The sequence below is a fragment of the Poeciliopsis prolifica genome, unplaced genomic scaffold, assembly GCF_027474105.1.
Source record: "Poeciliopsis prolifica strain line A6 unplaced genomic scaffold, Auburn_PproV2 SCAFFOLD045, whole genome shotgun sequence".
In the NCBI taxonomy this organism is placed as follows: domain Eukaryota; kingdom Metazoa; phylum Chordata; class Actinopteri; order Cyprinodontiformes; family Poeciliidae; genus Poeciliopsis; species Poeciliopsis prolifica.
Window position 1 is genome coordinate 3,640,524 of NW_026562420.1, and position 27,535 is coordinate 3,668,058.

At 35.5% G+C, this 27,535-nt stretch overlaps 2 protein-coding genes across 2 annotated transcripts; one reads left to right on the forward strand and one right to left on the reverse strand.

The window, feature by feature from the left end:
* Positions 1 to 6,060: 6,060 nt before the first annotated feature.
* Positions 6,061 to 11,208, reverse strand: hapstr1b (HUWE1 associated protein modifying stress responses b). Its single transcript, XM_055056516.1, has 4 exons — positions 10,797 to 11,208; positions 8,023 to 8,103; positions 7,657 to 7,932; positions 6,061 to 7,563 (listed from the first exon to the last, which is right to left on the reverse strand). The coding sequence occupies exons 1-4, from the start codon at positions 10,990 to 10,992 to the stop codon at positions 7,325 to 7,327; spliced, it is 792 nt and encodes a 263-aa protein (XP_054912491.1). The 5' UTR covers positions 10,993 to 11,208; the 3' UTR covers positions 6,061 to 7,324.
* Positions 11,209 to 14,141: 2,933 nt separating this feature from the next.
* Positions 14,142 to 25,980, forward strand: abcg2b (ATP-binding cassette, sub-family G (WHITE), member 2b). The gene is made up of 15 exons (XM_055056501.1): positions 14,142 to 14,496; positions 15,449 to 15,508; positions 15,596 to 15,713; positions 15,790 to 15,945; positions 16,849 to 17,006; positions 17,185 to 17,336; positions 17,421 to 17,513; positions 19,955 to 20,106; positions 20,332 to 20,483; positions 20,786 to 20,875; positions 21,521 to 21,645; positions 22,737 to 22,891; positions 23,012 to 23,101; positions 24,249 to 24,301; positions 24,384 to 25,980. The coding sequence occupies exons 1-15, from the start codon at positions 14,342 to 14,344 to the stop codon at positions 24,529 to 24,531; spliced, it is 1,857 nt and encodes a 618-aa protein (XP_054912476.1). The 5' UTR covers positions 14,142 to 14,341; the 3' UTR covers positions 24,532 to 25,980.
* The last annotated feature ends 1,555 nt before the right edge of the window (positions 25,981 to 27,535 follow it).

Genomic DNA, 27,535 nt, shown 5'->3' on the forward strand with positions numbered 1-27,535 from the left:
AGTTCTAAATGCCCCAGCATGGTCCAACTAAGTCAAACTGTCAATAAATGGTCACATAGTTGTGGAACTGCTTTTCTTCACAGATACCCTTGAATCTTATCTTTAAGATTCACAAGATCTTAAAGATAACACCAACCCAGGCCCCTGCTGCAGTATTCATTATGATGGTTTTTTGTCTGGTTTGCAGCAGTGTAATAGACACAGTGTAATAGACACAGTAATGACAGCAGAGAGGACTGACCATTACAAGTTTAGAGGAAGAGTAAATAAAATGAGGAACTGTAACATCTAATTTTATTTTCCATGTTATTGTTAGCCAAAAAAACAGAGCAGAAAATGTTGGTGGAATTTTTAGAACAGAACCAAGTAGAGTTTAGTTCCAAACTGTATATTTTGTTCTCTGGCTGAAAAACTGCCTTCTGGAAGTTGAGTAGTTGGGGCTGTTTGCTGTATTGACAAATATTTCCACAAAGTTCTGACCAATCACATAACAGATCTGCAAGCAGAGTGGGACTAAAAGTTCAGCAGGGGGGTTTGTGACAAGAAGAGACAGATGACGATAGGGTGAAAAGAAAATTATCTAATTTTCGTCATGAAATTGCGACAGTGAGAACTGATTTTAGCACTTTGGCTTGAACATGCAGAGCCTTAGAAGCACCATACACTATATCACTGTCTCAGAAGAGCTGTGCTATGGACTGGTGGGATAAAAGCTGAACTTCATAAAGTTCATAAAACCTGTTTTACTTCAGGTAAAATTGACACTGTATCACACCTACAGTCGAGCATGGTGGTGGTAATGTGATGACCTGGGGTTGTATTGCCACTTCAGAGAATCCTGAAAGATAATGGATTGCTACTTCATAAAATTTCATAAACTTGGGCTGAAGAATAAAGCAAATGCACCCCTGAATGACAAAAAAAAGTAAAATTTTTCCAGTGGCCAAGTCAAAGTCTGGTCTTAAATCCAATCAAGATGCTGCACCATGATATTAAACAGCAAGTTGATGTTTGAAAACCTGCAACTGTTTTTGAATTAAAACAATTCTGCAAAGAAGAGTGGACAAAAAAGCGCTACACAACAATGTAAAACATTGTCGATTCAGCATCATTTGTAAACTGCTTTTTGTTTTTCCAGGTAATCTTGTTTATTGAAATTTGTTTGATCTAAAACTTTAACACAATGTTAGAAACAGAATAATTCCCATCACTACATGTATTGATCATTTCCACACAAACGAACATATGTGAATGAATGAAAACAATTGCAAGGTCCTAAAAAGAACAGAAATACAGATATGTTGTATGTAATGGTTTACAAGCTGCACCATCAGCTCTGTCCCTCAGACCAGACGGGGTCTGTGGGGACACCTACACGTCTGTGTGTTTGTGAGTGTGTGTGAATGCAGTCCAGATGGCCATCTTCAAGGGGTTTTCTGGAACATTCAGGCACTTGTTGCTTCATGTCTCTTTTCTTTCACTCTATTTCACATTCTCCCTCCCTCACACATGCGTTCGCTTAAAAATGCAATGCTTCTTTTGATGTGTGAAGCAGCTTGCGGTCAGCTGTTTTTCTCTTCAATCGTTCCGTCAAACAGTAGCCTTTAGACTCTGAAACCAAAAGAGAAAACAACTGTTCAGTGTTCGTAGCCAAAAGACAGAGCAGATACTTTTGTGAGATGTTGCTGCTCTCAATTCGACTATATGGTGATGGACGGGCAGACCAAATTGAGTATTTTACTTTGGTGAACACAAAATTTGTGGAGTTAAGTACGGCTGCTGAAAGTTCTTTACTCTGACATTTTGAGTGCATTGTACTTGCTTCTTGACTGAAGTTTCTTCTGGGAGTTCTTTGTGATTTAGTGTAAAACCACAGTTAGATTCGAAGAGTGGGTCTTTTAAAGTGTTTGCACTGCAGGTGCTATCAGATCATAGATGTGTTATCAAAAATCTCCAAAGGCTGACTATGAAATAGGAAAACATTTATTTTTCTCTTTTGGCCGAAAAAATTACAGTGTCATCCGGCATGTTTTTTATTTTAAAAAATTTTGGTTATACACCACTTACCATGACAGCAAAGACGAAGTTATTTATTATTTAATTCACCTTCAGTGGAAGGTGAAATTGGGGCACCTTCCAAGCCCCTGTGAGTTGGACTCCTGTCTGGTCATACACCTCTAAAGTTTTACCTTATTGTGGAACCTTATTGTGTGTCACCTTTCACTCAAACTGGGCAACTTCAAAGGTGTTCTTGCAGAGCAGTTTCACCTGTACTGGTATTTATTTGAATCCTCTATGAGGCCTCATGTTTGGAGAATACCATACCAAGAAAGAAGTCAAGAATACAAGCCACTTTCTTGGCTCGAGGGTGCTCACAAATCCAAAAAAAAACAAAAAAACTACCATTTCCCCCTGCCAGCAGGAACTAGTGGTGCATTCCAATTAACATTTAAACTTGCTGAGCTCTGGCCATCATCTTTTGTCTGGTATCTTCAGGCAGGTAAGTTCAACACCTGCCTGAATTTGGCCATCACAGCACTAATGGCCTTTATTTTACAGTAATCTGACTGAAGGTTAGCATAAAGAAGGGGGAAAAGACATAAGGCAGACAAACCAAGAAGGGGACTCAGACCTCAAGTCAAGGTCTGTGGCCTCCGTATGTTGGCTGGCTGCTAACCACTGTGCCACGCAACACACCAACACTCATTGTGCAGTGTGTGTTTATATCTCATACAACAACATTCAATCACAACCAGCAAATCAAAATACTGCACCAAGCTGCAGAAAATACTAATCATAGTAAACTTAACATGTTACTTGAATTTTTTACCCTGAGAATATTTTGTTAAGCATACAAATACTTATTATCCATTTTCGCTCATTTTTATTTTCTTTTATTAATACAGTGTTATAGTGAAGAAACCCTGACATCTTATTGGTTAACTTACATAGCAATTCTTTTGCCGACCAATCACCTTCTCTATAGTAGTTTTGACTTTACTAAATGATTTTGAGTTAACAACCAAATATGTCCATGTTGCATGACTATAAAAAGAAAAACAGAAACTATTAACAGTAACTGAAAATAATTTAATTTTAATTAATTTCCAATTAGAATGATTAATTTTATTGACCATAAGCTTTTGAAAGTTGGAAATTTCACCAGAGTGAAAATAGTACTTTGGTACTGTTCATTAGATTCCCTGATGCACCATTAGTTTGACTTTCTGCAGAAATAAACTGTGTGAGGTGCTGTTAGATATTGGAAAACTACATTCCTGAAGCAATGACTGTTCAGCACAACAAACTACAACTGCCATGTAACATCTGACATGCCAATGATCCATCTCTCGTTTCTTTCACACAGGGAAAATGCTTACACAAGTAATTGACAACGCTGTCTCAGGGACGTAACTATAAATCAACTGTTTTGCCTTTCAGTTAAGTTCTTTCTAGTCAGCAATAGCCACCTGAGCAAGGGTCATCCCACTTACTAATTTAATTCTGCCAACACATGTCAACAAGACTAAATGATGTCTACATTCAGTCAATGAACATCATTGATGAAATTGGAAGAAAGGTTTATTTCCTTATAGGAAACAAACTCAAGTTTGTCTCAAGAATGTGGACATGGCTCTTGTTTTGGTCACATAGAAATCAGAGACTATTTAAAAGCTGTGCATGTACTCCATGCTACCATAGCAACACTACGAAATGCCTCACGACACACCAAAGTACACTTTCCCCTGCTTCACATGTGGACCGGCCAGTCACAAGCCCACAACAATAACAACAGTAAAGATATTATTTACTTCTCCGCTGATGTGAGTTCAAGAGGAACATTACCCAATTGTCTCTCAAACCACAGGTTCTAGCCTGGAAATGGCTGGGGATACCTCAGGAGAAGTAATGGCTCAATTATTTTTTTTTTCTGTGTTCATTGATGTCTCTTTCTAGGTGATGTAAGCATGTACTACCTCTATTTACTCATCAGCTGTGTTATCACTATGTCAGCTGCAAGTCTCTGAATGGGGTAATATCAAATGGCATCAAGTCAAAAGCCCACAAGAATGTGGGCTTTTAATTTTGTGGAAAATTACTATAAGTTCACATCTGCTGACCATATTATATTAAATGCTTGTGAACTCTCACCAAAAGAACCACACAAGGTGTAGAGTTGTTTTGCTGCAGCTGCAAGGGAACCAGACTATCTCTCCCATGATTTAGAGACTGACTGGCATTGCTTTTCACCCAGAAAGTCTTCATTATTGACTGTCTCACACGCACTTTGTATTGTGCACAATATATGAATAAACTTGATTGAGTGACTTCACCTGACAGTGCTTGGTAATAGTTTTTTTTACACAACAGCATTTAAAAACTTTTTTTTCTGCAGTTCAAATTAATATTTCATAGCATTCCACACTTGCATAATTTTTCTGTTCTTGTCTGTTCTTGTGGATTTGCCAACATGTGTATTGTGATGAACTTATAGTAATCCTAGCATATGCATTTGGCAGGCAAGGAATAAAAGTACAACTTATTGAGCTACTTATAAACTGAGAAATTAAAATCCCAACACACTGTCTGGTGTAAATAGGAAAGAAAAAAATGAATAAAATAAGTAGTAAATAAATATCTCATGAAAAAAATTTTTTCCAATCTTTGATGAAACTGGGTAGCTATATGATTGATATTCAAGCATGTACCTTTATATCAGGTATGTGCCTGATATACAGCAATTTTTATTTAGTTTATTTAGTTTTTTGTACTTTGAACAAAATTTTTAGATGAAGAATTTAGTCTGAAGAAAATTTTGATTATTTTAATTCAGCTTCTTTTAATGTGGAAGTGTGTAAAAATTATTGTACTGACACAAAAAAAGGAGCATAAAACAAATAAAGTGGTGTTTGAGCACGACAGACAACCTGAAGAACCCATTTTTTTTTCCTTTTAAGTTGTGGTTAACATTATTTTTTCCTATTTAAATATGTAGATTTCATAATATAACATAATTTGACAGGCAGAAAAATCGTTTTTTTTTTTTTTTTTGGTGTTTTTTGTCAGGGGGGGCTTGTTAGCAATACTGGAAAGAAAAACTGCCATAGCTTAACATTATTATGTAAAGTAATTGAAATGGACATTAGAAAACTGTCTGGAGAGAATATATCTGAAAATGACATTCTTAAGGAAAAAATATAATGGCAGAAAATAAAGCATTTCATTTATTCAAGTTTTTTGCTAGCTTTCTGGAAATCATTACATTGGTGCAACACTTTGTTTGAAAAAATAATTGTAGATTCAACTAAAGAAACTATTTTCAATACACTTTACCACTAAGAATCTGTCTAAAGAAACAATTGAATTTTTGCTTTGTTTAAATCTGTCAGCTGTGAAAAAATAGAACAAAGTTCGATTCTGAGTGTTCTTCTATGCCCAAAATGAGTCATAGGAAACTCCTAACTGAAAACATACAAAGCATAATAAAAAGGAACATGATTTTATGATGTGAAGCACTTTGAAATGCCTTGCTGCTGAAATGTGCTGTACAAATAAAATTTGATTGATTGATTGACTCAAAAATGTAATAAAAAATAAAAAAAGGAAAATAATTTAAAAACTGAAACTTGAACAGTTTAACTTCATTAGGATTTCCATCTCCGAAGCAACATTCTTAACGTATAGGGCCTGGGACTTCTATACAGCAGTAAACACCAGTTACCGTGGATACAAATGTTTTTACACAAACATACTTGCCTTCCAAGAGTAAAGCATGTGTTGCCATCATGTGTTAAAAAGCTGAACTACAGTTGACAGTTTGTTTTGCACAACTCTGTAGTGATGGAATTTATTTAAACATTCTTGCTTAGAGTAACCGGAAAATTAAATAGCCAAGTTTATAAAGAAGGTATTAGCTTAAAAACTTCTGTAATTGATGAAAAGCTGCAATCACTTTTGTAGCCAGTTTCTCCTTGTGCCTTTTCTTAGAAAAAACATTGAGAAATTAATTTCAAAGTCCATCTTGCACTGATTAAAAAATAAATAAAATAGACAAGCAAAAACATTTGTATTCTCTTTAATTTTAGAATCATTGTACAAGGACTTCCCAATGGATTAGCACTTCTTTTTACAATATGTACCACATAGCTGCACCTACATATTTACATGCTTACACAAGATTGTATCACAAAACAGTGTGTGAAATCAGGAAAAAACAAGTGTTTTTGCCAAACTAACACACCCATTATTCCATGAGCTGGCTAAACAAAATATAATCTCACAGCCACCGGCCCCTTCTAGGTTTAAAGCTGAAATCACGAGTATGAAAGTGTTGCACATCATGAAAATTAAGGAACAAAAAATAATGACAATACTATGATCTAACTATGGGTTAAGTGTAAACATTAAGCAGGTCAAATGCATGTCTTGACCACTGTTACTGTTTGCAATGCAACAAGAACCAAGATGCACCCATATGGAATTAGAAACTCTGAATGGCTTTCTGTTGATGAATGGTAGTGCAGTTAATGTATAGAACTGCTAATAACAAAAAATGAGGGGATTTTATCAAAGAATGTTTTTTAAGAACATACCAATCCCATCAGCCCACTGGTTTGTGTAAATTCAACCGATGTGCTGCAATAACCTCTTGTTTCAGTAAATAAATGAAGAGTAAACAGTAGGGTGTTGCCAATAACAGAGGAAACAAGTGTGCGCACACGCTCACTGTTGCACCACAACCAGATACTCTAGCAGCTTTCTTAAAGGCAGAGACACGTACGATACAGTAAGTGTGGCAGTTCTGCTGTCAAATAGGCTAACATGAAACAGCAGCAGAGTAAAATCTATGTGGCATTTTTAAGTCAAGCCAAACAGCAGCAGCAGTTCAGACTCCTGAAGACCCCCGATACTGACCTGCAGAAAAGAGTAGATCAGGAAGAGGTTGGATGCAAGCTGAAAACAGAAGGAATAAATTTGGTTCATCTGATTTGGAGAAAAAATAAGCACAATGAGAAATATTCAAATGCAATATTCTGCACTTTAAGGATATAAAGAGCAATGAGTGCTTGTATCAGAATACTGAGGGTAAAACAAATCATAAAATGAACTTTACAATGGAGAGAATGAGTGACATTTCTTACAAAAAAATGGGATGGAAAAATAAGGAAGGAGATAAATATGCAGGCTGATAATATCCAAGCTTTTCTTTATTCATAACATTGCAACTAAAGAGGAAGAGTTTGATGGTCAGCCAAGGCATCAGTCCTCATCGTCTGTCTGACCGGCCACCAAGGAGAGAACAGCTAAGGATTCGATGTTCAGTTCAGAGCATTCTGTTCCGTTTATGAGTGGGTGAGTCTGTGATGACGTCACTGTGGGGTGCAGAGCCTCGTTTACGAGTGGCAGCAGAATCTAAATGAAGTGCCATCTCCTCAGCTATGAAGGTGTTCAGGTCCATGTCGTGGAGACCATTCCTACGTCGACTGAGAGACTGGGCAGGATGTGTCGGGGAACCTGGAGGGCCGGAGCGCACAGAAATGCTAGCCATAGCACCACTCAGACCTGGAATAATAAAGATATACAACAATGTCAGAAGGAACTCTACATGACTTCATACTGCAACAGTTTCCCACTGAGCGTGACATTTTCACTCACCGTGCAGGGCTATAGCCTCTCTGAAAGGCTGCAGATCTGCTTCCACAGAGCTGTCTGTCTCTGGCGGTGATGGCCGACTTGCAGACACCATAGCAACAATAGGCGGTGCGCGAGCTGTCCGCGGAGGTGGAACTTTACCACAGAGGAAGCTGATGAGATCTTCTCGTCTAATAGTTCTTCGTCGCTTTTTAACCCATGCAATCACCTCCTTATTCCTGCGCTGGTGACCTAAATGAACACCCAGGTCGTAGCTCCGCTGGTGGGCCTCCACACTCTCTAACGGAACAAAACAGTTACTGCTTTTATTAAATCTGGGCATGATACACAAGATGGAGCAATTTAAAAAAGACGACATTCGTTACTTGCCTTTGTACAGGTTAGTGACAGCAGTGGCTGCATTCTGGAAGGGCACCCAGAGGGACAGACCTTGCTGCTGGCACACACGATCTGTGAAGAGCATTTCAAGAGTCACCAAGAGGCAGTATTTTGTGCTGATTTTTCTTTTCACCTTCCCTCAAATCCAGATATTACAATTATCATCTCAGGAAAGTATAAATCCACTGCCCTGAGAAACAAATGAAACTATCGAAGCATGATTGGCTTGAATTTCAATTCAAGTCACTGACTTATTGCTTGTACTTCTTTCAAAATAATCAATAATCAAACATTCAAAAAACAAGGACCTATTTTCTGATATATATTCCTGAAATGTCAACAAAAAATGACTCAAGAAGAATGCAGTGAAATTGGTCCTCTGTGTCTTTAAACTATTCTGCCCCATGTTTTCAGGTGTATAAAGAACACATCTGCCTCAGGAACCCCCTCACCCTCAATAGAAATCCATAACCTTAAACTGAAAAGTTCTTCCACCATATGTTCTACATATAGTTCTACACATATGTGTAGAACTACTCACATGTGTGAACTACTCAGGGAGGCAAACCCCCTCCCTGAGTATCGCCATTTTGACAATCTAGTTTTTTTAGGTACATAAAAAACTTGTACCATCAAGTTGGTCACTGTTTTACATTTTTGGATTTGCAATTAAGGGCTTTTCAATTTTTATTGTGGAACAACAAAAGATTCAAGCATCAATTGACTTTATCACTTGACAAGGAGTATGTCAACAACGATCTAAAATTAAGAGCCAAGGCTAAGCACCACTGCACCTCCATGTTGTTTTTGCCTGGCGCACACTGAATTGCCCAGCTGATGAAATTAAAATAAAATTTCCTTGCCTATTCTATGAGACCGATAAACAAAGTATGTACACACTTTAATCAGTTCCATCTGATTTTTAAACTCAAATTCTATGTGTGAAACATTTTGTACCATAGAAATCAAGATGTAATATAACAATGCAGGAGTCAAAAGGGAACCTTAAAACAATGTTACAGAAAAGTGCAATTACATGTTATGTGGAACATTTCATCCAGAAGATTTGTTCAATACAAAATGATCAAAGAATCAAACCATTTTTGGCAGAGATAATAAATATAAATGCAAATAGGTACATAAAATACTTGTACTATCAAGTTGGTCACTGTTTTAATTTTTGAATTTGGAATTAAGGGCTTTTCAATTTTTATTGTGGAATAAAGTTTTGAATATCAAGAATATCGTTTTGTCTAGATTTCAGTCTATTTTGGGACACAACTTAGATTTTCATAAGATTTTGGGCAATTAAAACCATGTTTTATTTATCAGAAAGTGGACAGACTTGTTTAAAAAAATGTCTGGTACGTAATATTTTCATGCTCTTCTAGACAAATGTTAAGTTGATACGAGAGAACATACTTTTCTAATCGCAACACATTCATACATCGAGGACAAATGGCTGATGAAGAAGTGGGGTTGTAGTCAACATTCTTATAGAAAAATTATTTTCAAACAAATAGAAAATATTTGTTGGAAAAATTGTAATGTAAATACATAGTCATATATTTCTTCTTCTATTTATGTATTATGATTTCTTAGCTTGGCTGTAATGAGTAGCATGACAGTAATCAGCTTTTCCACATTTTAAGTGAGAAATTCTCATCACATCTGGGTAAGAAATGGTTTTGACATCCATTTATTTTGCTTTTTCTTACAGTTAATTTAGACAATCATTCACAGAATTAACCTAAGCTTCATAAATGTACATAACTTAACTTTTATTGTGAATATTCTATCTTTGGCCATAGCTTTTAATCTGTTTAATTCAGGGACATAAATTACTCCAGAAAATTTTGTGAAAATTATGTTGATGCCTTTATTTTTTTATCTAAACCCACAATCTTGACATGAGCATTTTTAATACGCTTTCATATTGTACTAGTCTGAAAATTATACTAAGCTGCCTACTTCAATCATTCCTTTATTTGTCACTTGTGCGGGAAACCTGACAGTTAATTTAGACAGAAACACAACTTTCACATTAATATAAACTTAAATACGGAAACATTTATGTTAATCCCTTCGCCATTTTGTGGTAGCAATGAATAACAAGGGAGTCATTAGACAACCTGATTGCACTGTTTGGAGGTTTGCATGTTGGTCGCTTAGAATAATCCCTCTTTCTGTCACAACTGACAAATATCCACCGCCTAACCTGCAACAATTTTCTTAGCATTTGAGCGTCAACACAGCTGTTGTTTTCAACCCCCTCCCTGAGTATCGCCATTTTGACAATCTAGATAACTTGACGCGAAGACTGAAACATTTGTCCGAACTGAGAGACCGAACGTCTTAGAAATTCTAAGTTAAACGTTGTTTTTAAATAAAACATAATTGGATTAAAATCGTTACGTTCGGAGCTCTGCCAGCCCAGGTCACTGTGATACATATTTTATCGAGGCTGTCTGACGGTCTGACACGGTGACCGGCTGTTAGCGGCTAGCGTTAGCAGCTGTTCAGTCATCCTCAGGGTCACAATATTGAGAACATTACCACACAATATTGACGGTCAAACTTCATTCAGGGAAACAACATAATGCATTGTTACAAAACAACAATGAAAGCATATTATGTTAAAATCGATTTGATTCCGCGAATAGTATTAAGAGCTCCCTTTGTGTCTATCAGCTAAACGACACCGTTAGGATTAGCTCTGATTAGCATTAGCTCCAAAGCAGAACTTCGATAAGTGTGAAGCCCACCTTTGTAAAGCTGTGCGACGGCGGTAGCAGAGTTTTGAAAGAGGTGCCACAGTTTCTGTTGACTTTGCTCCCTTTCTTCTTCATTAGGATTGTCCTGTTCAGCTTCTGCCAGACACTGCCGTTCCCATTTTGAGAACCAGTGCTCGGGGCCGTGTTCTTGGATTTCAGCTTCTCCCTCTTCCTTCCTCTCCTCCATAGCTAACAGGTTAGCTTTCTGTTCAAAGTGGAGTTTTCTCTGACTTATGGGTGACTTAGCTATCTCTCTTTGACGTTGTATCAGAGAAATAGATAATACACCCCTCCACCACCTACAGAAACCAAGGAATAGTAATGCTGTTAGAGCCGCATTGTCAATATTATCTATCCAACGTTGAACACCAAACCCAAGAAAGCGGATGACAACACCTTAGAATTTCTGAAAATAGCTCCTCCCATTTCTCACTGTACTGAAAGTCGATTGGCTGAGTTGGGTAGTAGAGGCGGGTCTTTTTTTGCCTACAACGAATTCTGATTGGATACTGATAAAACGCGAAAAGGTAAGAGAAAAACGAAGTTGATTTTACTCAAGAGAAGCCACCTAATCTACAAATCAGCATTTTGTTCGATAGGGGGCACCCTAACCACTAAAATTCAGAACACAAGGTTTCAGATCGATTTCTATAGAGCTTTAAAAGACAAAGTCCAGTAATGAACAAGTTATTAGATAACTATAGCTATAACATAATTTCAGTAAAACTGAAAACAAGTTCTTAAATTACTTCAAGTTAAAAACAAATCCAAGTAAATTTATGCTTTTATTATTAGAGCAGTGATCTATACATATACAGTTAATATGAAAATCATTATTCAAAGTTTTACATCAATATTCTAAAACAACATTTGTTTAAATATTCTACCTTGAAACAATTTTGCCAACGGTTTCACGTATTAATTCAAGTACTCACTTTAAAATTAATTATAATCCGGGATAATTGAGGGCTGCACAGTAGCGCAGTTAGAAAACAGGTTCTTAAATTACTTCAAGTTAAAAACAAATCCAAGTAAATTTATGCTTTTATTATTAGAGCAGTGATCTATAAATATACAGTTAATATGAAAATCATTATTCAAAGTTTTACATCAATATTCTAAAATAACATCTGTTTAAATATTTCACTTTGAAACAATTTTGCCAACCGTTTCACGTATTAACTGAAGTACTCACTTTAAAATTAATTATAATCGGGGATAATTGAGGGCTGCACAGTAGCGCAGTTAGTAGCACTGTTGTCTTGCAGCAATAAGGTCCTGGGTTCAATTACCAGGGTCTTTCTGCATGTTCTCTGGGTACTCCGGGTTCCTCCCACAGTTCAAAAACATGACTGTCAGGTTGATGGGTCTAAATTTTCCATAGTTGTGAGTGTGTTTGTTAGAAAATGGACGGACAGATGAATGATTGGACATAAAACAAATAAGTAATTTTGTATATGACTTGGTAAATATCCATTATGATAATATTTTTTTTAAATCACCATCATTTTGAAAGTTTTGATTATTCTTATCACTTCACGTGTACATTAGATTTTTGTATCACAAAAAATCTCAATGAAACACAAATGTTTTAAATCATCACAAATATGTAACAGGTATACAGTAACGCATTACTGACATCGGACCACTTTTTTCAGTAACGAGTAATCTAACGTGTTGCTATTTCAAATACAGTAATCAGACTACAGTTATTTATGGAAATCACTTTAACAGTAGAACAAAAAAATACACACAAATTACTAATGTTTTTCTTTTTGTACTGTTGTAACCATTAAACAATCTCTCCTTCAGTTCAACCAGATAATTTGATATACATTGTTTATGTTACGATCATAAAATAGTTAGCAATTAAGTATTGGCAAATATCAATGTCATTTTCACAGGTGGTGTAGCGTTTTTGTTAGCAGCTATTGAAAGTAACTAAAAAGTTACTTTTAATGTAGCTTAGTTACTTTCCAAATCAAGTAGTCAGTCATCTAACTAAGTTACTTTTTCAAGGAGTAATTAGTAATCTGATTAAATTTACTTTTTCAAAGTAACTATGCCATCACTGCGGATACTAGCCATACAAATGAAATTCTTGCTAAAATATGTTTCATGATTGTCCTGTGATTAGTGGTTTTTGGCGCCCCCTACTGGTTGCCTATAAATACGAAGGAAAACTGAAAATTCTACACAGTCTGTTCAGCACTCTACTGTGGTAAGCCATCAAATCCGGTTCTTTTCTGAATAGTAATGGTAGTTGTGTTCAAAGACTAACGTGGAGTTTCGTCACTGTACACAGAGTGACTAGTGGACCAGTAGGGAAGCTCACTGTGCTATTTGTGTTGTTGACCACTCATTGTTGACCACTCATAACATTAAATGTCAGTAATTTATGTTGTCAGTTATGTTGTCAGTTTGTCTGTTACCTTTGCCAGTTTGTCTGTTGTATTTGTCAGTTTGTCAGTTTGTTTGTTAGCTGTTTCTATGACAAGACTGGCCAGTTTTATTTTCTATAAAGCACCAGAAGGTGCTGTTAAGTAATTTAATAATTAATTTTGACTGCGGTCTGCATTTATTTTTCTAATTTATTTCATTTGTAAAAGAAAGATCAAATTGTATTACATTTATTTTAAAGATGTATTATCAATCAAAACCACTATACAATCAAAGGTCAGGAAAATATGTTGTTAAACCTCATTGTAACAAGTATTTGTAAATCACAATCTGTTCAGCACTCTACTGTGTACACAGAGTGACCAGTAGACCAGTAGGGATGCTCACTGCGCTATTTGTGTTGTTGACAATTCATTGCAGTAAACAGCATTTTAAATTCAGCTAGCTGGCCTCTGGGTGTGCATGACGGGACAGATATGGGAAGCTGTCACACATATAAAAATACCTTAAAATACTGCTCTCACCTTCACAATAATTCATAGTACAATTTTTTTTTTTTTTTTACCAGTAATGCCAGAGATCATTATCTGTTAAATTCTGTCCAAATATGCTGGTCTTTTTTTCAACCAAATCCAGTTTTGTTTCTTTGTTCTTGTATAATTTTTACTATGTAATTTTTTTAATTTATTTTTCATTATGTTTTCTTCGTAATGATACTTAGCATTTTTGCAAACAGCTTCAATTATGATTATCCACTATGTTTCTATCATCAATATCTTAGTGTGTTAGAAAGGCCTTTCTAGTTAAGCTGCAGACAGCCAGGCACAGTCACTGTGAATTGTAATCATTAACTGTTTAACTAACAGCCTTTATTGCCTTCTGGATGTAATTACTATTGAGATGCACAGGGGAAAGTTCGATGCCATGTCCCTGTTTGGTCTCAGATGTACAGATTCAAGGAAGAGGAAGTCCAAAAGTCTCCCTGACTAACACTTTTTAACAAACTGCCTCAGCTGTCTTTTTCTCATTCTGCATGACTTTCTGCATCAGACTGTCCTTCAGCTGCTATTTCAAACCTAAGTCTACATTTTGCACTTTCCCTTCATATTTGTCTGATAATTTTGCAGAGTGTGAAGATGACCAAAGGAGATGACCAGGCAGTTTCTGATATTGAAGCTTCCTTCCAGGAACCCGGGCCGACTGTTACTTTCACCAGGCTGCATTACTTTATTCAAGAGAAGAAGTTCTGCCGAAAGATAGGTCCTGAAAAACATATCCTCAAAGATGTAAGGTAAGGTCTCAACATTTGAGAATATTAATTTATAAGCTAATAGCACCGACACTCATGTATTTGAATTTATCCTTGTTTTTACATTTCTATAAATTTTTTTCTATTTATTGTTGCTTGCTGGCTGGTTTTACTGCATATCTTCTTTATTTCATCAAGTTTTGAATCACAACAAATATCATCCTTAGGCCCGCTACAAAAAAAAAATGAGGTCCACAGTAAATCCACCAACATTCATTCATGTTTCTATTCCACCCAAAGCTAAAACAGATTTAAAAAAAGTAGGAAAATATATAAAAATTGTGCTATTGTACACCCTTATCTCATTGGGTCAGGAGTTGCTGGTGCCCGTATCTCCAGTGGTCAACAGGCAAGAGGCAGAGGAAAATTATATTATATTATATTATATTATATTATATTATATTATATTATATTATATTATATTATATTATATTATATTATATTATATTATATTATATTATATTATATTATATTATATTAGATTAGATTAGATTAAATTATAATACAGTGGTATATAACATTTAGACAATGTTGATTATAGTGCTTTTTTTATTCCTATCTATAAAAAAATAACTAAAGGTCTGTGTTGCTCATTTTTACTGATTCGTTGGCCTGAAATGTACTTGTTTAAGAAATACAAGAAGTAGAATTCATAACAAGAATTCTATTTAATGGATTCATATTTAATATTTAAACATACTGTAGATTATCATTCCACATTTTATTTTTAAAAAATTAGTTTAAAATATATTATATTTCTGTTCACTTTTTGTATTAAATATTTTCAAGGAAAGGGTCAAATGGTTGGGTTACATTGTATTATAGAAAATTAGGTAATATCACCAAATATTTTTTTTTTATTGTTTTTTGTGAAATTGTAATAATATTAATAAATTGTACCTTAAAAAAGTGGAACTTGCATATGTTTTTGTAGTGGCATCATGAGACCAGGGATGAATGCTATCATGGGAGCCACAGGAAGTGGTAAAACATCGTAAGAAGTTTTCATTCAAGTGCATTGTTACAAATGCATTTCAGTTGTGCATAAATTCTAAAAATAAGTTTTATGTTCTGTGCACAGACTTCTAGATGTGATAGCAGGTAGAAAAAATCCAGCTGGACTTCGCCAAGGAACAGTCCAAGTGAACGGCAAAGCTGTCACTTCTGAACTCAGGCTCAGCTCTGCTTATGTGGTACAGGTAGGAAAACACACGTGCAAAGTTCCCTACCTAATAACGCTGGTTTTCTTACGTTATCTTTTTGATTGTATATTAGGATGACATCTTGATGGGCACTCTAAGTGTGAGGGAGAACCTCCTCTTCAGTGCCAACCTGCGTCTCAACCCAAAGCATTACTCCTCTGCTGATAAACAGGGAAGAGTGAACTCCATCCTGCAAGACCTGGGCCTAGTGGACTGTGCTGAGACTAAGGTACTGAGGTCTATGCACAAGCAAATTTTGCAACATATAGCTCACTTTTATTAAAGTAACATTTGATATAATACTTCAAGATCTTAATACACCCTGAAAGCTTTTATGGGAATGAAATGATTTATGCAGAGTGCTGTAACAAACTGCCAGAAGTCACATATCTTTATGAGTGGATAAACAATGTTCTTAGGCACTTCCTAACCTAGGTGTTGTTTGGCATTTAATAAATTATCTTTCTTTGGTCTATGATTTGTGATTTGTAATGAGGCCATGAAACCAGAGTACAGCTCTTGCAAAAGTTGGTGTAGACAGAAGTCTATATTGGATTTGAACATGTCAGAGGCAGCAAAAGACCAAACACTTAGGAGTTTCACCTTCCAGCATTTCATTAGCTCATGAAGCACCAAGATCTGCTGGGACCTTCTAATGATGTACTCAAGCAGGAAAACATTTAAAACATGCTCTGCACCAGTTATGGAGTGGCATACAACTAAATATAATTCATAATAAATTTTCAAGTATTGCCAAAGATTTTCAGACAGTCTCCATTCTAGCTGAGCTTGAGCTATCATGCATGGAATGAGTCAATTTTGAGTCTCTAGATTTGCTAATCTGGTAAAAACATACCCACACCACCCGTGTCTATAGCAGGTGGTGTGGGTACAATATATTTGTATTCAAGTTTCAGGTGGTCTGAATACAATTATATCTTCATTTTCAGATGTTTATTTTCATCCTTTGCATAATTTTGTTATACTATGTGTTAGTCCAACACATGAAATCCAAACAAGTTAAAGTCAACAAAAAAATGAAAAAATAAAGATCATGGAAACATTTTATGTTGTTCCTTATCTACTGACAGTTTTTGAATGTGTGCATGTGTGTGTGTCCCTATGAACACAGATAGGAACGGAGTTTCTGCGAGGCGTGTCAGGAGGGGAGAGGAAAAGGTGCAGCATTGGAATGGAACTCATAACTTCTCCCTCTCTGTTGTTTCTGGACGAGCCAACAACAGGACTGGATTCCAACACTGCAAACTGCATCATTGGTCTGCTGCACAAGTATGACCCAGTTATAACACATCAACCCATTGATAACACATCCTCACATGCTTTTAAACCAATGAGACTCTGATGCAGCATGTAGCAAAATGCTAAAGTGCAGAAACCATTTTCTGCTATTTGTATCTGCTACAAATCAAATGTCCATATGTCTCCTGATTTTGTGGCAACACTTCAGACTTTCCAGAAGAGATAAAACTGTAATCTTCTCCATCCACCAACCACGCTACTCCATCTTCAAGCAGTTTGACCACCTCACTCTGATGCATAAAGGAGAGATTGTGTACGCAGGGGCAGCAGATCATGCCCTGGAATATTTTACAGACATCGGTATGTAACATAAACACAAACAAGTAATGTAACACAAACAAGTTTTTTCATGTAATGTAAAAAACCTGGGTTGTTATTTGACAGGGTATCAAATTGAGCCTTTTAACAACCCTGCTGACTTCTTCATGGATATCGCAAATGGAGAGGCAACATCCAGAAAGCGACCACAGACTGCAGGTAATTTATTCAAAATAGCAAAATCATATTATGTTTAAAGCATATCTAATTGTGAGCAAGAAAATAGATAAGTCAAACAAATTACTGTATTTTTGTGTTTTTGTGTTATAAGATGTCAAAAGTTGGGGTGCGGTGGTGGCACAGAGATTAAAACACAACTCACATATAGGTTCCTTAGTCCTCGATGTGGCTGGAAATAAAATGTCTTATCATTTTAAAGAAAATACAATAAAATTTAAATAAAATGTCTTATCATTTTAAAGAAAATACAGCGGCGAGCTTAATAAAACTTGTTTTTCTGTAAGTTGTATATGCATCATCAAATGCTATCATCATTTTAAATCGATAATTCTGCTAATCTGCTAATCTGCTAAAGATCACTGATATTTTGTTATCCCAAAACTGCAGCTAAAGTGAGCTGGACATCATATTGAGCTTTATTGTTAAACTAGGTGTGATTAAGACAGGAGCAGAATGAAGGTTCATGTCTTTTCAGTCAGTTTCAAAGGATCAGCAGGTTTGGTTGTGTTGCCCTTGCAGTGAACTTACTAGGCAAAATGCACAAAAATCTAGAGACTAATCACTAATAAGATGATGATAAAATATTTAAAAAAATGCCACAGCATATTATTATTTTAAACGCAATTTCACACAGTAAAGCCTGGTGGCCCATTAGGCTTAAAATACACTTAGGGAAACCCTGCTTTGTGGCTTAAAAGATATTTTTCACTACATCTAAAAAAAAAACACTTAATAGATACCATTAACCTATTCAGAGTATAACAAAACTGTAATAACTTGTTAGATATTTTCTTTAGCAGGTTAAAGCTTTTCAGATTTGATGTTCAAATAAAATGTTGGTCTGCTCTAAAAGTCCAGATTTGGAACACTTTAAAGGTTCATAAAAAATGCTGAAAGAAGAATGCCACAAAGCGCAAAGTGAAACTCAGTATTTTCATGAGATACTGTGTGTATCTTGTTATGATGTGATTCAACCCCTTAACTGTCACCCTCACAACACATTCACAACATGTAAGTCAAAAGGTCCAGGAGGACACCAGCCATCATGACAGTTAAGGAGATTTACATACATGATTTTCCAGTTAATTTATTTAAACATCAGGTCAGTAATCACAGAAGTCTACTCAGACCTAAGTACTTCACTTTTGTGAAGTAAACATCGTCTCTGGTAACATCCAGTTAGAGATTTGTATGTTCATAGACTGAACATCTATGATGTTGAATGACTTTGAGGCAAACATACATTCTCTTTCAATCTGTCACTTCATCACAAACATGTAAATATGTTATATTCGTCACTTTTAGATATTAAATAAACAAAAAAGTTATTTTAAATTTAAGTTTTTTTGAAATGCAAAAAACTTAAATTGATTGTTTTCACATATTCTTGCCCTTTAACCTTACTGCCACACCACTAAATAGCACTCATCATAACCTTCTGCAAACAATATTGATAATCTCCTGAAAAATGCTTAGACCAATTATGCGAGGTAAAGATTAGTCCAGACCATATAGAATAGTTTTTAACTTTAAAAGCACTAGTATTGGGTATATCATGTCCCCATGTTTTCTATGGGTACAAAAACAAGGACAAATCATTACAAACCATGTGAGTTGATCAATTCCTAAAACATTATTTTATGCACAGTGGTGCAGTTGGTAACACAACAGTGTTTCAGCAACAGCCTTGCAGCAAGAAAGTCCTGGGTTTGATTCCCGGCCTGAAGTCTTAATGCATAGAGGTTGCATGTTCTCCCAGTGCATGCGTGGGTTTTCTCCGGGTAATTCCGGCTTCCTCCCACACCCCAAAAAAAACATGACTGTCAGGTTAATTGGTCTCTCTAAATTCTCCCGAGATGTGAGTGTGTGTGTGCATGGTTGTTTGTCCATGTGACAGACTAGCGACCTGTCCAGGGTGTACCCCACCTCTTGCTCAAAACATCAGCTGGAGATAGGCACCAGCACCTCCCGACCCCTTTAGGGAAAAGGGTGTTGGAAAATGGATGGATGGATGGACGGACGGACGGACGGATGGATGGATTATTTTTCCCTGAAAATGGTGCTTTATTGTTGAAGCAAGCACTCCCTACTGTCTTTTAAAAATATCAAACAATCTAAAAAGTCTTAATAGAACTGTGTGTCTGCAACTGATTGCCTCATAATTTTTTTTTTCGGATATGTATAATTTTTAATATTTTCTATATGTTTTCTGTCTTATTGATAGCTCATCATTTAGCTTCAGTGTTGTATTTTCCCATTGTGTGTGCGCTCTGGATGTTTATGCATAGGTCTTTCTTACGAGGACTCTGTTGCAAAAGATTAATTGATTTTATTATTAATTTTATTTATATACATACATACATCCATATGTATGTATATATTTGTCTTCAACTTAGCACTCATGTCTTTATATTTCTAAGAGGAGGGCAAGAACTGGTTGGCGATGGAGTATCGTAAGTCTAGTCTGTACCAGAAAGTAATGCAGGAACTGGACCAGATGAACCAGAGCATTACTGATTTGGACAACAGAATAGAAGAGACAGCCAACTACAATACATCCTTCCTTTATCAGGTCAGCAGATCTGTGTTTGAGAAATGCGTCTTTCTTTTTTTTTAATTCAAAAAACCATGACCTCAGTTTAATGACTGACAGATGTTCTGTTCCGATCAATTAAGATGTTATGAAAACAAAGATATGAAACATATCATTCACCTGTTATATGATTATGCTTGCTTATCTGCTGATTGAACCCAGTCATGGCCATAAAAAGATATCCCTGTTGTGTGTGTGAGACAGATGCGTGTGGTAAGTGGAAGAACAGTGCTGAACCTTCTCAGGAATCCGCAGACCTCGTATGCCCAGCTGGCTCTCAATATCTTTTTTGCCATTCTGGTGGGACTTATTTACTACCAGATACCTCAGACTCTACCGGAGGGTTTGCAGAACAGGTATAAACAATGTGCAACCTGAACTTTTGAAGGATCCATTTTAACTTGCATGACATGAAAATAAACATGGCAGGGTTTTTTATTAATTTTATTGTGACTATGCATTGAGAGTAAATAAGTAAACAGGAAAGAATCAAGTTGAGATAATGCCTCACAGGTTTTTGAAGTAAAATTGCATAGTTTAAATATTATGAACATTAATTAGAAATTTAAACATTTAATTGAATAAATAATAAGCCAACATGTTGAAATGATGGATCAGTGTTAATTAATTAATTTTTTTCATCTCTTTCATTAATCAGGAGTGGCGCATTCTTCTTCCTCATCATAAACATGGTTTTTGGGAATCTTTCTGCTGTCGAACTCTTTATCAACGAAAGAGCAATCTTCATGTAAGCAGCAATAAAATGTTTAATGTGAATTGTTTAAGCACATTGAGATCAGGGTATAATTTTCTTCCCATTCTAGTTTCCCACTTAAGCTACAGCATAAAGACATGTTCTTCAAAATAAAGCTCCTATGTCTTAGTAATGCTTAGGGGTATTATTTGTAGCTTTTTTCTTTCTTTTTCTTTTTCTTTTTTTTTTTTTTCTTTTGGGTCGATTCTGTCCAGTGATATCCTCCAGGGCAACAATGGTGTGTCTGTCATATTCTAAGCTGAAATGCATAATGTGTGCATGTTGGATGAGTCACATGGGGGCAGGATTTGATGAGCATTGGTTTCTTCCTGCTCCTTTTCAAACTGAGTATGGAGGTTTCATTTTATGTTTAGTTATTCTTTTTTTTATCTTCAGACATTTGTTGTTTATAATGCCAAGAATGAAGACTCCATTCGTTCAATAAATAGTTCTGTAAAATATGCTGCCTAGTTACCACATCTACAATCTTATTATCATTAACATTTTTATTCATTTACAAAGCAAACTAAAAATATAAACACACTCACCCTTTAGTTCACAGAAATAAAATATTGTTTATGTCATTTTAATCAAAACTCTTTATTTTATTTTATATTTATTTTTATTATTAATCTACAGTCATGAGAACTCCAGTGGATATTACAGAACCTCTGTCTACTTCCTGTCCAAGATCTTTGCTGATCTCCTCCCCAACCGCATCGTTCCCATCTTGGTGTTTTCAGCCATCGCCTACTACATGATGGGTAACATACTCACATCTGAGCACGCTTACACACAGAGTACATACACCGGTTATTAATCTGTTCATATTCTTGAAATTGTGAAAATTTAGAGAGTAAGAATTCATGTTAAAAATCTACTTCTGCAAGTTTAGAATAGACGACTCATATTTGAAACTTTGAGTTTTAAATTAAATGTTTAGTGTTATTAAATGTAGTTGTTTAATTCTACATTTATATGGATTTATAGTCATAGGTAATTTATAGTCATGTTTTACCAGCGCAAACGTTATGTGTTGTTTTAGCATTTATGTTTATTGTATAAAACATCTTTGTTAGAAAATTATCAAAATACTCAGGTTTTTACTTTTCTTTTCTTCAAACAAAATGATTTTCCAGGTGTCTAAAAGAATAGAAGAAGAGATCATTGGAGAATTTACATTTCACCAGTCATTTGTTTACTCTGTTCCTGGAGAATTTCAGTTCTCTGTCTGTCTAGCAGAGAAGTGGAGTCTTTGTTTTTTTTGTTGTTTTTGTTGTTTTTTGTTTAGGGGCTGGTGTGCGAAAAGCCTCTGTTCATGGAGATCATCTCACGCCTTTACTTACCTGCTTTCAAAATGTTCAGCCCTATGCTCCAGGATCTGCTGGACAATCTTGAATGTCTTGAAATCTTTTCGCTGCATCTAAACTTCTCACATTGCGTTGAACAGAATAGACATGGACCTGTTTGTTGCAGGCACATTTCTGTCAATGTAACCCCCATTAACACAAGAAGAGTAATGTAAGCACATGTCCCTCCATGACTGCAATTAGTTTGCAAATTTCATTTTGTGTGACCTCATCTGGACTCTGTCACAGTCACCTGTACAATTCGTATGACTACACAAAAATGGAATTAACTGTTCATTTTGAATCAGGGTAAGATATAAACAAAATAATTATATGAGATAAGATGCTTAGATATAGATCTTTACAGTAAATGGATCTAATCACATTTTGCTGTCATTTCTAACAGCAATGACAGCTGTTTGTAGAAACCGAGTTTCTACAAACCAGGTTATTTGGTTTGGTTTGTAGAAGAACCTGCCTGTTTACCTGCTCTTGTATGTTTTCAGGGTTGAAGCCAGCTTTTGTGGCCTTTCTCTGCTTTGCCATGACTATGTCTCTGGTCAGCATGGCAGGAGTTGGCCTCGCTTTCTTGGTCTCCGCCAGCGTATCTACATTCGCAATGGCCAACATCCTGATTGCCCTCCCATTTGTCTTCATGATGGTAAGATTCCAGGACATATGCACTGAAATGTTCAGGATACATATTAACATTGATTTCTGAACAGGATTGATTTTTCTTCTTTGGCACTCCTGATCTTATCTTGTCCTTTTTCTTTTGTAGGTCTTTGGTGGTTTTCTCGTCAATCTCAACTCCATGCTGAGTTGGTTGTCTTGGTTGCAATGGATCAGTATTTTCAGTTATGGACTAAATGTAAGATATAGTGCTTTTCAAAAGTATTCCTACTCCATGACATTTTTCACTTGTTACCGCTACGGATTTTGGTGTATTTTACTGATTAAATGTAGTAGACTAGCACCAAATAACACATAGCTGTGTTGTATAGCTGTGTTGTATAAGAAAAATTCATTGTTCAAACTGTTTTTACAAATAGAAAATCTGAAAAGTGTGCCTCGCATATGCGGAGAACTGCCCCATCCAATCAATACTTAGTAGAATCATGTTTTCCTGCATGTACAGCATTTAGAGTGAATCTCTACCAGCTTAAATACTAACATTCAAAAACTCAGTCATAACAAAAATGTCCAATTTTGCCCCAAATTATCAATTTGATATATATCTAGATTTTAATCAAATGAATATGATGTGTGAAGCTGCCTGCCACCGCCATGTTTCACAGTGGATATTGTTCAGGTTGAAGATGCCAAATGATTAGCAGCGTGGTGGGGCTCTTTTTTTGTTCATGTTCTGAACAAAGAGCATTCTTCTTTGCAAGACTGACCACTTTTTGACTCACGTTGACAGCTCAAAGCTCTATCGTAGTGCTCCATTTACTCAGTCACTCTCACAAACACACATTCCTACAGCGATACAGAGATCTGTGGATATCTTAAAGTGAAGTGTTTTGCCCAAGGGCACAATGACATGACAGGAGAAAGGTGGAATTGAAACGACAACTTTCCAATCACAGAACAGCTACTTTCCCTCACCGAACTTCTGATGTCCATAAATATTCTGCAAGACTGCAGGCAATCTATAGTTGAACATTGACTGAGAGTGAACTATGCACAGACATACTTAAACTCAACTTACTAATCAGGCAACTTCCTAAACAAGAATGAGGGCTGAGGACAGATGCATACGTCAGTTTACATATTTAATTTATTCATAATGCTAAAATGCATCCATCCCCTTTCATTTTACAATGATGCATTACTTTGTGTAGATCTATATGACTAAATAACAACAAAAAACTTTCAGGCTTGTTGTTATAATGTCTGAAAATGTGGGAAATCACACTTTAACCATGTGCAATAAAGATACTAAACAAATAAAAGGTGATTAAGGCAAGATGTGTAATGATGTAATAATTCAGCCCAACAATTTTTTTTTTTCCTAGGCTGTATACATCAATGAGATGAAAGGCCAGATTTTCTACAGCAACAATACCATGTGAGTGCAAATGCAATGGTTCGATTGCAACCCTCAGAAACATCCTCTCAATGAAAACAATATTATCTTCCCTGTGCTACAGAGTCCGTGGAGAGGTATTTCTGGACAGCCTGGATATTGACTACTCTGTGTGGGGTTTCTGGAAGAACCATGTGGCTCTGCTGGGAATCATTACTGTCTGCTTGACGCTGGCTTATGTGCAGTTGCTGCGAATCAACCGATGGAAGTGATGCCAACCTATCTGTTCATTTATATTTATCGGGTATTTTACCAGATAGAGAAAAATGTTTTAGGTTTATTCTATAATATATTCCTTTCTTTTGTCGTTAGTTGTTAAAGATTTGGAAAGGAAAAAATCAGACATTTGTTTAAGAGCTCACATGGAATCTCACACTGAGTGACACACTCACACCAAACACACATGTTATAACATTTGACTCTGGCTGATAAGCTGATGCTTAGCACACCTGATATGAGAAGGAGGGAGTGTCTGACAAGAGACAAGCCAGCATCTAATTCCTCACAAAGCTGATTACAGGGAGTGAGCTAACTTTAGCAGCAAAGAAGAAAATAGGTACAAAATCCACACTTTCCCTGCTTTTCTTTTTAATATGAAAACTGTATAAAGCTCTTTAAAATAATAGTTAGTAAATCTATGTGATGAGCTATTTGCAGATTTTAGTGAAACACATGGCCGGCCTCCGGCGCAAACTGTATTGGATTCTTAGAGCTTGTTTCTGGCTTTGAGGTTCCACGAAAACTTGAATTCACACAGAACAAATTTAAAAATTTTATCATTTGCATATATACTCAGGAAAACCTTTTCAGAATGTTTGAATGTTATCTTTAGAATCAAAATATGACTGTAATTGCATAAGTTCCACTGTCTTGAAAAAACATTTCATGTTCACAGGTTTCAGTAAAAACTAAAATACTAGAAACATTCCAAAACAAACTGACAAACATTCATTATGCCCAAAAGCATAATGAATACTTTTTTGTCTGGCTTGTTTGGATCTGCATGGTTGATTTAAACCTATTTCAGCTGAAATCTATCTGGAAAATGACTGAAAAATATATTTAGACATTTTTTAAGATACATAGAATATCTTTTCATGTCTGGTTGAAGTTCTTTGGTAGTTTTTATGTGGAGGACATTGTGTGATTTTATTTAATCTCCTTTTTGTCACTGGCTTAATTAGCTTTGTGACCTGTTTTTAAAAATCTAAACAATGAAATACTGAAACCTCTTATTTTTAAAAAATTTGTCTAAGCTTTATTTTGAAAGAATAACAATCCAATTTTCATAAAACTGATGCACTCTATTTGTGAATACATCTACAATCTATTCAATGAAATATAGACAAGTTTATTTCAAGGTTTATTCTGAAACTTTAATTTGTAAAGCCAACATCACTGCATTTTTGTGACTTCCTAGATTCATTAATAATGTAGAACCCTCTTTTCCAAGATTCTAGTCCATGAAATATTGAGGTCTTTATTTTGAAATTCCTAACTGCCAATTCTGGAGTAAGGAGAAAAGGGAACAGCATAACCGTTGTAATTTATTTAAACTTTAAATAATTAAAATAATTATCTTTTTCTCTTTGCCTTGTCTGAAATCTCTGCTTGTAACCTGTCATTACATTTATGCTGTTATTAAAAGCAAATGTTTCAGTGTTGTTTGTACTGATTTACACATATATTTAATAAATATCTTCACTTTACTTTTTTTAATCCAAGCTGTACAAAAACTACACATTTTCTTTTGCCTTTACTACTCCGCTGCTTTGGAGAGTACTTTGTTAAGATTTCATTGGCTGTAGCGGTCCTTATTTGACAGAGAATTGACAGGAAAGTGGGTAATGAGAGAATGGGGATAACATGAGGCTAAGATCACCAGGCTAGGAATCGAACCTGCGACAGCCACATCAAGGACTAAGGACACTACAGCAACCCTTTGAGAGCATTGTTGACTGTAACACATACCTTTGAATATGTAATCAGTCTTTTTTTTTTTTTTTTAATTTGCAGAAAAAATGCAGCAGGGCAATGGAGAATGAACAAAATACAATGTTTTTAAACTGCATTGAAAAGGTGTTTAGGTCACTGAAATCACAAGAGGTGCATGAATCAACTTGGTCAGCTGGCATTGGTAAATATTGGTAAAAACAAGTTAAGGCATTCGAAGATTAATTCAACTGAGAATATCTCAATAAAAAGCAAAGAAAAATGGTCCTCAAACTAACAGCTGCCTCGTATGATGACCCCAAAGTCATTGTGAAGAATAAATTTTATTTTGTTTACATAGTACTTTACAACAAAATAAATAAATGACCTGATAAATCACAAACTAAACTACTTACATTTTGTCTGATTATTTTCTCTGAGAACTGTGGCTTGTAGTTGTAACTGGCTCGTATAAACACAGAAGATATCTGTAATGTTTGTCTTGTAGTACCAGAAAGGATGCCAAGTCTTTTAAAGATGTCTTCTTTATTAATTAACTCCAGCGGTCATAGTACACTCATTGATAACCTAGTCCTGTCTGACTTCCTCGTGTGCCCGCGCACCCTTGCCGATCTGCCTGGATCACCACCTGCTGGTGCTGCCTATCATTACAATATCAAGTATTAACAGGAAATGATTTTGTTGTCATGGAATAGTCATTTCTAGTCATAATGCCAAATTTCTGCTAAGGTTCAACACGTACATTAAACCCAATAACATACCTCAATAAACCACAACTTTTATTCCAAGAACCTGCTACAAGTTCTAATTTCATTTCAGTTCAGTTTCCAGGCAACCAATAGGATAGAGGTAAGCAACCATTGCCTTCTTTTAGGGTCCTTAGAGCTTCATCAAAATAAATCCATAAATGATAGGAGACTTTTATAGTCAATGGTTCAAGTACATTAATTCTTTCTTTTTACTATTAAACATAGTTTTTAAAATGATTTATGTAATTATGTGCAAATATGTTTAAATGCCATGCATTTTTACAATTTGATATTTTCATGTCTAACAAGGCTGTACAAATGTTTTTACTATTCTATTATTTGAAGCAAAATATCTATTTCATTGTACAGGTTGCTGACCGGTGTTAATTTCAAACAGATATAAAATTTTGCATCCAGTACATTAAATATGTTATATAAGTGCAAAAAGCAAAAAAAAAAAAAAAAAAAAAAAAAAAAAAAAACATGTAACAGACATTTACCAACACAGAGATGA

What these genes read in the sequence shown, in the direction of transcription:
- hapstr1b (XM_055056516.1), bottom strand. Translation starts at nt 10,992, where the DNA reads ATGGAGGAGAGGAAGGAAGAGGGAGAAGCTGAAATCCAAGAACACGGC. An exon ending in CGTCGCACAGCTTTACAAAG is followed by an intron (nt 8,104 to 10,796) that starts GTGGGCTTCACA and finishes TGCTCTTCACAG; the next exon opens with ATCGTGTGTGCCAGCAGCAA. An exon ending in AGAGGCTATAGCCCTGCACG is followed by an intron (nt 7,564 to 7,656) that starts GTGAGTGAAAAT and finishes TTATTATTCCAG; the next exon opens with GTCTGAGTGGTGCTATGGCT.
- abcg2b (XM_055056501.1), top strand. Translation starts at nt 14,342, where the DNA reads ATGACCAAAGGAGATGACCAGGCAGTTTCTGATATTGAAGCTTCCTTC. An exon ending in CATATCCTCAAAGATGTAAG is followed by an intron (nt 14,497 to 15,448) that starts GTAAGGTCTCAA and finishes ATGTTTTTGTAG; the next exon opens with TGGCATCATGAGACCAGGGA. An exon ending in TTCTACAGCAACAATACCAT is followed by an intron (nt 24,302 to 24,383) that starts GTGAGTGCAAAT and finishes CCTGTGCTACAG; the next exon opens with AGTCCGTGGAGAGGTATTTC.